Source organism: Lutra lutra, chromosome 7 (assembly GCF_902655055.1).
Source record: "Lutra lutra chromosome 7, mLutLut1.2, whole genome shotgun sequence".
In the NCBI taxonomy this organism is placed as follows: domain Eukaryota; kingdom Metazoa; phylum Chordata; class Mammalia; order Carnivora; family Mustelidae; genus Lutra; species Lutra lutra.
This window is the reverse complement of record NC_062284.1, coordinates 60,802,691-60,815,677: the sequence shown is the minus strand read 5'-3', so window position 1 is coordinate 60,815,677 and position 12,987 is coordinate 60,802,691. Positions and strand designations below refer to the sequence as shown.

The window sequence follows — 12,987 nt, the reverse complement described above, 5'->3', positions numbered from 1 at the left end:
TTGTCTGGGTATCTCTAGGAAAATCCAGAAGTGTGGTTCACACGACCTCTTTCACCCTCCTTACTGAAAATTTTGGCCCTGGAAGCTACCTATCTACTACCCCTTCGTCTGGTACTCCTGGATGAGATGATGTCTGACCTAACCACCCTTGTGGATGGGTACCTGAACACTTACCGAGAAGGGTCTGCAGACCGCCTGGGGGGCACAGAGGTAGGTGTGGCAATCTGAGACTGTGTTTTTAGCACTTCCATTCTTTTTTTTTTTTTTTTAAGATTTTATTTATTTACTTGACAGAGAGCGAGATCATAAGTAGGCAGAGAGGCAGGCAGAGAGAGAGAGGAGGAAGCAGGCTTCCCGCTGAGCAGAGAGCCCGATGCGGGGCTCGATCCCAGGACCCTGGGATCATGACCTGAGCCGAAGGCAGAGGCTCAACCCACTGAGCCACCCAGGCGCCCCTAGCACTTCCATTCTTGCCCCATTGCTCATAGAGGGCACAGTGATACCCGCTCTTCCCAGTTTTGGGAAACCACAAGGCTGACTTGGTCATAAACATTTTTTTTTTAAGATTTATTTACCTATTTATTTGACAAAGATCACAAGTAGGCAGAGAGGCAGACAGAAAGGGGGAAGCAGTTTCCCTGCTGAGCAGAGATCCCGATACGGGGCTTGATCCCAGGACCCTGAGACCATGACCTGAGCTGAAGGCAGAGGCTTAACCCACTGAGCCACCCAGGCACCCCAGTCATAAACCTTTGAAGGAGCTATAGCTTGGGCTCCATTCATCTCCTTAAGTACATCTTTGCAGTAGTAAGTTATACTTTGTCAAAGAATGGACAAATTTAAGATTTCATTACCAATGTGTAAGAAGCCAGCACAATGTAACAGAACTATAGACTTGGAGTTGGCAAACTATTGCCCTAAGGCCACATCTGGCCCACAGCCTGCTTTTGTGCCTCTCATAAGGTCAGAAAGAAGGCTTTTTATGGTAGGCAACAGAGATCATTTGTGGCTAAAATAGTTGCCGTTTGGCCCCTTACATAAAAAGATTGCCGTCTAGGGACGCCTGGGTGGCTCAGTTGGTTGGACGACTGTCTTCGGCTCAGGTCACGATCCCGGGGTTCCAGGATCGAGTCCCACATCGGGCTCCCGGCTCCATGGGGAGTCTGCTTCTCCGTCTGACCTTCTCCTCACTCATGTTCTCTCTCACTGTCTCTCTCTCAAATAAATAAATAAAATCTTTAAAAAAAAAAAAAAGATTGCCGTCTAGGGGCACCTGGCTGACTCAGTCAGTGGAGCATGTGACTCTTGGTCTTAGGGTCATGAGTTTGAGCCCCTGTTGGGTGTAGAGATTGCTTAAAGGTAAAGTCGTTTAAAAAACAACAAAAAAGTTGCATCTGCTGCTATTGCTGCTAATAGCCATTCTTACTTAGGAATACTGAAGCAAAATCCTAAATAAAATAATAACATTTTTTATATGATCCCTGCTTTGATGTATTATACTTCTCTTTAATGTGTTGCAGATTTCTGCTTGCAAGCATCATACAGTGTTAGGAAATTCTCCATTTTCCTAGAACAAAGAAAGTCTTATGATTATCTCATATACGCTGAAAAGAATGTAACCTTTCTGTATTTTGTTCTCACTGTTTAGCAAAAAAAGAGCAACATAAAAATCCTTATATACTCTGTTCAGTTGGCGAATTTAAATATCTTTCATTTATCATTGTAAAACCAAGGAGTTTTATAACTTTTAGTAATTTGTTTTCTTTCTTTTTTTTTTTTTAAAGATTTTATTTATTTATTTGACAGAGAGATCACAAGTAGGCAGAGAGGCAGGCAGAGAGAGAGGAGGAAGCAGGCTCCCTGCCGAGCAGAGAGCCCGATGCGGGGCTCGATCCCAGGACTCTGAGATCATGACCTGAGCCGAAGGCAGCGGCTTAACCCACTGAGCCACCCAGGCGCCCCTGTTTTCATTTTTTAAGGCTGAAAAGATGTGATAATATTCTATATACATTACTGATTAAAGTTGGAATACAGGATAAAACATATCTTAAACAGGAAGTCTACATAATGTTTGATTTGGAACACTGAAAGCATTCCCATTAGTATCATGAAAATACAAAAATTGGGGCGCCTGGGTGGCTCAGTGGGTTAAAGCCTCTGCCTTCGGCTCAGGTCATGATCTCAGGGTCTTGGGATCAAACCCCGCATTGGGCTCTCTGATCCAGGGAACCTACTCCCCACCCCCCTCTGCGTGCCTCTCTGCCTATTTGTGATCTCTGTCAAATAAATATATAAAATTTAAAAAAAATACAAAAATTGTGACTACCGCCACCACCTTAACATTTTTTGAAGCTATTAGCCAATGAAAAAAAATTTTTAAAGATTTTAATTATTTGTCAGAGGGAAGAGCACAAGCAGAGCAATCTGCTGGCAGGGGAGAAGCAGGCTCCCTGCTGGGCAAGGAGTCTGATGCAGGACTCATCCCCGGACCCTAGGATCATGACCAGAGGCCACGTCAGCCAATTAACTGACTGAGCCACCCAGGCATCCCGCAAATGAAATTCGAAGAAAAAAAAAGACAAACTATAAAAAATGAATAGGAGGATTCAAAATTATGACTTGCCGATGATACAAATGAAAATGTAGAAAATCAGTGGAAAAAGATTACTACAAACAACAGTTTCATAAAATGGGTGCAAATATAAAATGACAATTGATAGTTTTTTTGCATCTGTATATACAGCAAAAAATATATAATGGGAGAAATACCCATTTATAATTGTAACAAAAAGACAGATTACCTAGAAATAAATCTTATAAGAAATGTGAAATATAAAGGAAACATTAAAATATCACTGAATGGCATAAAAGCAGACTTAAACGAATGGGGATGCTAAGCATTTTTAGCTATTAATTACTCTTGAATTAACTCTGAATTTGCCTCTATTCCAAGAAAAATACTACTACCAGCATTGTTTTGGCAAACTGTGAGTATAGTGCTTATAAAGATAAATACATATAAATAAGACTTGTCCTGTCAGATATTAAGTCATATAAGTCTACATTAAATAGAAATCATTTTGGGGCACCTGGATGGCTCAGTTGGTAGAGCATGACTCTCATGATCTCAGGGTTGTAAATTTGAGGCCCATGTTGGGTGCTGAGATTAGTTAAAAACAACAACAACATTTTGTGACTGGTACATGTGTAGGCAGATCAATGGAACATAGTAGAGAACCCAGCAAAAGATCCAGTATCTATCTGCCAGTATGGGGGCACCTGGGTGGCTCAGTCAGTTTAGCATGTGCCTCCAGCTCAGGTCATGATCCAAGGGTCCTGATATCAAGCCTTGGGCTTGCTGCTCAGCAGGGAGTCTGCTTCTCCCTCTTCCTCTGCCCACCTCTTGCCAGTTCTCTCTCTCTCAAATAAATGAGTAAGATCTTTAAAATTTCTGCCAGTATCATTGGGATAAAGGTAGAATTTCCAATTAATGAGAAAAAGATAATCAATAAAAGGCTTTAGGTAATTGACTAAGCATTGTATGGGAAGAGAGTCAAAGTTGGATTACCAAAATAAATTCCTTGGATCAAGTATTTATGTAAACAATAGGATTATAAAATTATTAGAAAAAACAAAAGAAAATTATTTCACAGTGAGGAATGCTTTTCTTCCCGCCTCCCAAGTTCATTGAAGAATAATTGACAAAATTAATTGTATATAAACATACATTGTGATGATTTGATATACATATACATTGTGAAATGATTATCAAGACTAAGATAAGTAATGTATCCATCAACTCATATAATTAACTCTGTGTGATAAATATGCTAAAGATCTGCTCTTAGCAATTTTCAAGTATACAGTACGTTATTATAGTAAACGTGCAGTGCATTAGATCCTCAGAATTTATGTTTTTACAGTTTTTTCCCTTGTAGTTGAAAATTTGTACCCTTTAACCTCCATCTCCCCTTTTCTTCTCCCCCAGCTGCTGGCAACCTCCATTCTATACTGTTCCTATGAAATTAGCTTTTTTTTTTTTTTTTTTAAAGATTTCACATATAAGTGATACCATACAATATTTGTCTTTCTCTGTCTGGTTTATTTTACTTACCATAATGCCCTTTAAGTGCATCCATGTCACAAATGGCAGCATTTTCTTCCTTTTTAATGGCTAAATAATATTCCAGTGTGTGTGTGTGTGTGTGTGTGTGTGTGTGTGTGTGTGTGTGTGTGACATCTTTTTTATCCATTCATCCATTTATGTAAATAGGTAATTTCCATATCTTAGCTATTGTGAGTAATGCTACAGTGTAAAGGGAGTGCAGATATCTCTTAAAGATAGTGATTTCACTTCCTTTTGTACATATACCCAGATATGAAATTGCTGGACTGCATGGTAGTTCTATTTTTATTTTTATTTTTTTAAGATTTTATTTATTTGACAGACAGAGATCACAAGTAGGCGGAGAGGCAGGCAGAGAGAGGAGGAAGCAGGCTCTGTGCTGAGCAGAGAGCCCGATGCAGGGCTCGATCCCAGGACCCTCGATCCCAAGACCCTGGGATCATAACCTGAGCCGAAGGCAGAGGCCTTAACTCACTGAGCCACCCAGGCGCCCCACATTTTCTTAATATATTCTTTATGGTAGCATTTATGTAATGACAGAATACTGGAAACAACCAAATATCCATCCATATGGATTTTAGTTAAATTATGACATATCCAGACAGCCCTTAAAAATGCTGATAGGGAAAAATCTCCAAGACAAATATTTTATTTTATTATTTTTAAAAAAGATTTTATTTATTTATTTGACAGACAGAGATCACAGGTAGGCAGAGAGGCAGGCAGAGAGAGAGGAAGGGAAACAGGCTCCCCACTGAGCAGAGAGCCCGATGCGGGGCTCCATCCCAGGATGCTGGGATCAAGTCCCGCATTGGGATCCTTGCTCAACGGGGAGCCTGCTTCTCTCTCTGCCTCTGCCTGCCACTTTGCCTGCTTATGCTCACATTCTCTCTTTCTCTCTGACTAAACTTTTTTTTTTTTTTTAAGATTTTATTTATTGGGACACCTGGGTGGCTCAGTTGGTTAAGCGGCTGCCTTCGGCTCAGGTAATGATGCCAGCGTCCTGGGATTGAGTCCCACATCAGGTTCCTTGCTGGTCAGGGAGCCTGCTTCTCCCTCTGCCTCTGCCTGCCAATCTGTATGCCTGTGTTCACTCTCTCTCTCTCTCTCTGACAAATAAACAAATAAAATCTTAAAAAAAAGATTTTATTTATTTATTTGACAGAGATCTCAAGTAGGCAGAGAGGCAGGCAGAGAGAGAGGAAGAAGCAGACTCCCTGCTGAGCAGAGAGCCCGATTCGGGGCTCCATCCCAGGACCCTGGGATCATGACCCAAGCCAAAGGCAGAGGCTTTAACCCACTGAGGCACCCAGGCACCCCTCTCTGACTAAATAAATAAATAAATAAATAAAACCTTTAAAAAATTCTCTTAAAAAAAATCAAGATGCAGAAGAATATATATAATACTATGATACCATTTGTATAAAATAATATTTAGGAAGAGTTGTCAAAATAAAAGGTTGGGGGGAAACAAATTGAAAAATGTGGTGCAATGAAGAAATGAAAATGAATGCATTTAGTAACAGATATATATACACAAACATAATCACAGATGCCTAGACTGTATCTTTGGGAGGCTACATGAGAAGATGCACTTGCTAAGGGGACTGGGAACAGGTTGGGCAGGACACTTATTTTTCATCATTAATCTTTACACATGCACATACACATACACAACACACACATGAAATGGATTCAAAATATTTAACTTAATCAGAAATAGTACTACCATAGTTGAATACACTAGAGGGAGCCATAAGAACACATTTGAATTGATGCTCCCTTGCCAAATACTGTTAAGTATAGCTGAAGTGATTTTAAGGACCATATTCAGAAGTTTCGTTAGAATGGACTTATTTTCCTGTTCTTTTCTTAGCCTACATGTATGGAGCTTCCAGAAGAACTGCTTCAACTCAAAGACTTCCAGAAGCAGCGCAGAGAGAGAGCTGCAAGAGAATATAGGGTGAATGCACAGGGACTCCTAATAAGGACAGGGATATGTCCAAAGAAATCAGTGACAGAGACAGTGGGGAAAGAGGTGAAAGGGGGGGTTTCGTTGCTTTGTAAGAACTCTACGCCAGATAAAACTCCAGGTTTTACATCTCATCAGGATGGAAATTTGCTGATAGAAAAATCTAAAAATAAACAAACTGTGACAGAATCTCAGCATCAACCTCCCATGAAGGAAGAAACCAGTGAGGATGGTGTCAACAAACTCATTTGCCCTGAGCCAGAGGGGCTAGAGGACCAGGGGAGAATAATTCAAAAAGAACACGGTAAGATACCCAAACAGGAATTTCAGACAAGTTTATCTTTGAAAGAGGAGATAGAACAGTTACTGATGCTGGAAAACAAGGAAGACCTAAAATGCACAAAACAAGATGTTTCAGTGTCTCCTTCCCTTCCTCAGGAAACCGGAGTGTCTCCAAGTGACACCTTTCATCCTTTTAGAAAAGCTGTGCTTCCCACACTTCCTCCCTGTCCAGCCTTGGAGAAAACCGATTCTTGGATTAATCTCTCTCCAAATTTATCTTAGAGATGTGCAGTTTATTCTTGAGACCGTGAAGGTGGCTCATTTCCTGTGCCAGAAGGACTTTCCTCAGTGCTTAAGTTGGTCATGTTGTAAATTTAGGATTGCCTCAGTCACAGAGGAAGGAAGACTTCAGCAAAAATTATATCCTCTTGCTTACTCCTGCATGCCTAGAATTTGGTTAGGAGGGAATGAATAAGTTAAATAATGGAAGAAGTAAATGTTTTGATTATGTCACTGTGCAGAAATGTTCCCAGTGTTTCAGAGTGAATGATTTCTCATAATTTGAAGAGGGGAAAAATCTTAGGCTTAGTACCTGGAAGAATCTTTACTCTTAAACTTTTTTTTTTTTTTTAAACGTAAGCCCTATGCCCAAAGTGCGGCTTGAACTCACAATCCCAAGTTTAAGAGTTGTATGCTCTACCAACTGAGCCAGCCAGACGCTCCTACTTTTAAACTTCTGTTGTATTTTTTGGTTTGAAAGGGGTTGGTAAAAGTTGTATCAATAAGTTTTAAAAAATTGGTACCTGATAACTTTACCAGTACATTTTTCTTTTTTAAAATACTAACTCTAACTTGTCAATTATACCTCAAAAAAGCTAAAAAAAAAAATACTGACTTTAGTTTTGAATTTTTAATGTTTTTTTCTGTCTTATATCATAGATAAACACAAATTAATGTTACTAAGGAATCAACATCCCAGTTTTAATTTCTTTTGATTCCTTTACTTTTAGAAAGTTTTGTCTATTTTCGTAACAAACTAGGGACTTCTTTTGAGTACATCTGTTATGTAAACTTGAAGTTTGAGTCCCTCTATTTTCCTGGATTTTGTATACTTTCTTTTGTTATTTTGTTTAAAGATTTTTTAAAAAATTTTTTGTAGGTTCCACACCCAGTGTGGGGCTTGAACTTAAAAACCTGAGGTTGAGTTGCCTTCTCTACTGACTGAGCCGAGCCAGCCAGGTGCCCCAGTTTGGTACTCTTTCTTTGGGTGAAAGGAAGGTGGCTTGTACTGAAACCTTTTTATATTGAATACTTGCAAGTTGCTCACATTTTTTTGTGTACAATAACCAATAAACCTGTTGTGCCATTGGATTTTTTTCTTCATTTGGTCACAGTAGGAATAAGATAGAATATGTCTGGATTTCTAGGTCTGGAGTCCAGTGTAAAAACCTGTTGAATCTCATACAGGATTAATTTATTATGCTTATGGGAAACTTAGAGACAGCCTATAAGAGGAACATCCTTGTCTGCACTTGCCGATTCTGAGTGCCACCAGAAAAATAGCTGTGCCCTTCCAAACTCCAGAATGCAGATCTAGTCTAAACTAAAGATGAAGGCAGGTCCAAGAGCATCAGCTTGTCCCTGCAGTTCCCGTGTCTCACTTGTCCTTCGTTGAGAAGGTCACTTTGGGTCAAGGTGGTTTCTGGTTAATCTTGGGTGAATACATCTTCAGGTTGAGCCCAGAATGTGGTTAATCCAGGTTTACTCTGGAAAGTGCATGAATTCTTGCAAAATTTCTAGAGCGGATTTAACTTCCTATGGAACCGTTAAATTGCCACACGCAACATATATACATAAAGGCTACAAAGAAAAACAAAACACTCTTCATATCAAAAGAAGAAGTCTTGTTTCATTAGGTATGTTTGACTATATTTGAGAAGAACCGGGGTGCCTGGATGGCTCAGTCAGTTAAGCAACTGACTCTTGATCTCAGCTCAGGTTGTCATCTCACAGTCATGAGTTCAAGCCTCATGTTGAGCTCCACACTGAGCATGGAGCCTACTTTAAAACAAAAAAAAAAAGGCATAAAAAAAAGAAATAAAAACCAATGGACTCTGTTAGGCCTTTGCTGTGTTGCTCAATTTGGTAGCCACTAGTCGTATGTGTGGCTATTTAAATTTAAAATTAAATTAATTAAATTTAGAAGTTCAGTTCCTCATTTGCACTTGCCATATTTCGAGTACTCAATAGTCCCGGAGACTATAGTGTATTGAATGTCACAGGTGAAGAACATTTCCATTGTTTGAGAAGTTCTTTTGGACAGTGCTAGTTGAGAGGTACTTTGACTCCCATAACTAAATGACCTTTTTGGGCTTCATCACAGTATTTTCTTGGTGAAACACTCATACCTGGGACTGGACTGTTCTCCATATCCTCATTCTAGTCTGGAGTGCCAACCTAAACCCCATGTGGGCACCCAGCTCCTACCATGAAGTTCTGCTTGAGCTAAAGTAAAAAAAATCCCTGCATTGTTAAGCCTTGTTGCTAGTCCTCTGTGCCTTTACTCAGACTTCTTGTCTAAATTTTGCCCAGAATTTGGGAAAATCCTAGGTTCTTATCCCACTCCACCACTGAGTTCTTTACTTTGTATTTTCTAGTTGAGAGTTAATAAACCACACTACTTGGTTTCCCAAATTCTTGAGGTCTTATTTTAGTCTACACTAATTTCATGCATCTCTTCTACTCAGGTCTGACTTCTGATATCACCTTTATGTACATGACCTACAATTAGAGCTTCTGACAAGCAATCTGGCCCTTTTACTTTGGGAATTAGGAAATGGAGTTAAATAACTTCCCTGGACAAAAATACAGAGAATAGAACCACTGTTGTTGTTGGTCCATTCAGTGTTCTTTCAACTTTATGATGAAGAGTCATTGCAGCAGCTTTGCCTCCAATCTGGCTGTGGGCTTAATAAACCCTCATAGGACACAATAGAATTTTAATGCCTTACAAACCTTTCATTCTTTTGACCCAAGGGAAGTCCCGGTAACAAGCTGAGATGAGGCCTGGGGCAAAGTAGGGGGCCTCCGGGTGATTAGTGAGGTATACTTATCATAATTGCAGTTATTATAGTAGTAACACAAATAAATACCTTACAGGACATTTAGAAAATAAAGAGAAAAAAATAACTCTCACCCCATATTCTACAACCCTTCCCAGTATTTTGGCATTTTTCTTTCTCTCTCTCTCTCTCTCTCTCTCTCTTTTTTAAGATTTTATTTATTTATTTGACAGAGATCACAAGTAGGCAGAGAGGCAGGCAGAGAGAGGAGGAAGCAGGCTCCCTGCTGAGCAGAGTCCAATGCTCCATCCCAGGACCCTGGGTTCATGACCTGAGTCAAAAGCAGAGGCTTTGGGGCGCCTGGATGGCTCAGTGGGTTAAGCTTCTGCCTTTGGCTCAGATCATGATCTCAGGGTCCTGGGATCGAGCCCCGCATCGAGCCCCACATCGGGCTCTCTGCTCAGCAGGGAGCCTGCTTCCCCCTCTCTCTCTGCCTGCCTCTTTGCCTCCTTGTGATCTCTCTCTCTCTGTCAAATAAATAAATAAAAATCTTAAAAAAAAAAAAAAAAGCAGAGGCTTTAACCCACTGAGCCACCCAGGTGCCCCGGCATTTTTCTTTAAATCTTTCATTTTTTTCTCTCTCTCCCTCTCTTTCTGTCCCAATCTCTCTCCTCCCCCTGCCACAATTGAAACAGTCATATCCTAACATAAATATACTTAGTTTGCTTTTTATATCATGTATTTTTCCATTTCATTATCCTAACATTTTTAGTAGGTGTTTAATTTTAAAACTTAATACTATTAAATAGAATTTAGAAAATACAGGGAAATAAGAAAAAAATTTACTCTTATTTCTCTAATTCAACAGAAAAAGCAGGTAACATTTTTATTAATTTCAGTGTTTATGCATAGGTTCCCTCCATATTGTTGTAATCATACATACATGAATATATTCTAGCCTATGAATGTTCTTCCATGCTGTTGCACAACCTTTTTAATGATTTTTTAAAAATATTTTATTTATTTATTTGACAGAGATCACAGGCAGAGAGGCAAGTGGTGGGGGTGGGGAGCAGGCTCCCTGCTGAGCAGGGCTCCATCCCAGGACCCTGAGATCATGACCTGAGCTGAAGGCAGAGGTTTAACCCCCTAAGACACCCAGGTACCCCCCCTTTTTTTTACCCCTTTTTAATGATTTTTAATGACTGTATAATTTTTTTTTCAAAAAAAGATTTATTCACTTTAGAGAGAGAGCCTGAGTGGGGGGAGGAGCAGAAGGAGAGAGAGAGAATCCCTAGCAGACTCCCCACTGAGTGCAGAGCCTGATGTGGGGCTTGATCTCGATCCCTGTGATCATGACCTGAGGCAAAACAAGAGCTGGACATGTAACTGATTGAGCCACCCAGGCACCCCAATGACTGTGTAATATTTCTAAGAGAATGATGGATGGTTTATTTAATTATAGTGTGGTACATTCAACTTGTTTCCATTTCCTTATTTTATGCTTTTTCAAAGCTATCTCAAACTTTTTCCATTTTTTGAATCATTATGTTAGACTGAAATTGCAGAAATAGAAACAGCAGGTCATACAGGTTTTCTTGTTTTTGCTATTACAAAAAATTTTTAAAGCTCTTGATAAGTTACTTTCCAAAAGAGTTAACCAATTATATTGCCACCTCCAATTTTTATAGCAATGATGTATCATTGAGAGCATTAGATTTTTTTCTTGTGAGCCTTGGCATTCTTTTAAACTTTCAAAAATTCTAACCTCTTCATTTATACATGTGAAAGATTTTCTGTGATATTTTATAACTTACCTGCATTGGATATTATGAAGAGTAATGAGAACGTAAATACTGGGGACATTTGAAACCCAATAAATGTCCCTGATTTTTAAGTAAAGACAATATTATAGGTAAAATATTTAAATCATAGGAACTCTAAAATGAAATGAAAGTCTATATATTCATGATAAAATGATAAAATGTGCCTTTGAAACATTCAGAGCTCTCTTTAAAGGATATCATAGAAAGTGATGTTTACTGTTACATGAGATAAGAATCTTAGTTACATTGGTAGGTTCACCCTAAGACAATCTGATACATTCTATTCCACATACTCTTGGGATTTGAGCCTGTGACTCTATAATTTAATACACCTACTCAAACAGGAAGAGCTGTCAAACTGTAATCAAAGCATAATCAGCAATCTGATCTTAACATAAGTCATTACAAAAGAAAGTCTAGATTATCCTTCAATTTAACCAGTCATGAGCAGCATTTCCTTTTTTTTTTTTTAAGATTTTATTCATTTATTTGACAGACAGAGATCACAAGTAGGCAGAGAGGCAGGCAGAGAGAGAGAGGAAGGGAAGCAGGCTCCCCGCTGAGCAGAGAGCCCGATGTGGGGCTTGATCCCAGGACCCCGGGATCATGACCCGAGCTGAAGTCAGAGGCTTTAACCCACTGAGCCACCCAGGTGCCCCATGAGCAGCATTTCTTAAACAAAGATGGAATAGAAAATATCAGTGCCTTGTGCATAGTAAGGGAAAATATTGTTTTGTGAAACTTCCTTTTTCTCTGTTGTGTGCCTGGGGTATGGGTACTTTTACTGTTGGTTGCAGTAGGAAAAAAAAAAGTTAAGTAGAGAAGGAAATTTATATTTTTAAATACTTACACAATAAAACAAAGATCTAAAGTCAATGATCTCAGCTTCTATTTTAAGCTAGAAAAAGAATAGTAAACTTGGAGTAAGTAAAGGATAAAATGAATAACAATAAGAGTAGAAATCAATAACATTAAAAATGGACAGAGAAAAACAATAAAACCAAAACCTGACTGGCTGAAAAGATCCATAAAATTGCTAAACCTGGGGCACCTGGGTGGCTCAGTTGGCTAAACATCTTCCTTGGCTCAGATCAGGATCCCAGGATCCTGGGACTGAGTCCTGCATGGGGCTCCCTGCTCAGTGGGAAGCCTGCTTCTCCTTCTCCCTCTCCTCTTTCCCCCTTTCCCGACTTGTGCTCTCTCACTCTTTCTCTCACTTGTATGCTTTATCTCTCTCTCAAATAAATAAAATCCTTTAAAAAATTGCTAAATCTTTGGGGGTGCCTGGGTGGCTCAGTTGGTTGAGCACCCAACTCTTGGTTTCAACTCACATCCTGATCTCAGGGTTGGGATTGTGCCCTGCATTGGCTCCACACTCAGGGGGAGTCTTCTTGAGATTCTCTCCCTCTCCTCCTCTCAAATAAATAAATAAATCTTTAAAAAAAATTGCTAAATCTTTATACTGAGCAAGATAAAAAGCAAAACGAAAACATAAATTACCAATATCAGTAATGAATAAGATTATTAATACATATAATGCATATATTAAAAAGATAACAAGGGACTATTATGAAAAATTCTGTGCCCATAAATTGAAAAACTTGGGTGAAATGGACAAATTCACTGAAAAACAAATCGCCAAAACTGATTTAAGAAGAAATAGAAAACCTAGGGGCACCTGGGTGGTTCAGTCGGTTAAGCATCTGCCTTCAGCTCAAG

General features: G+C 39.3%; 1 protein-coding gene across 8 annotated transcripts in view; it reads left to right on the top strand.

Moving 5' to 3' along the window:
- Positions 1-7,745, top strand: part of EXD1 (exonuclease 3'-5' domain containing 1) — a 34,340-nt gene extending 26,595 nt beyond the window's left edge. For all 8 annotated transcript variants that reach the window (XM_047737508.1, XM_047737511.1, XM_047737510.1 and 5 more), the window contains 2 exons: positions 19-210; positions 6,003-7,745. In XM_047737508.1, coding sequence (XP_047593464.1) covers positions 19-210; positions 6,003-6,662 — 852 coding nt within the window. In that variant the 3' untranslated portion in view covers positions 6,663-7,745. The remainder of the gene's footprint in view (positions 1-18; positions 211-6,002) is intronic.
- The last annotated feature ends 5,242 nt before the right edge of the window (positions 7,746-12,987 follow it).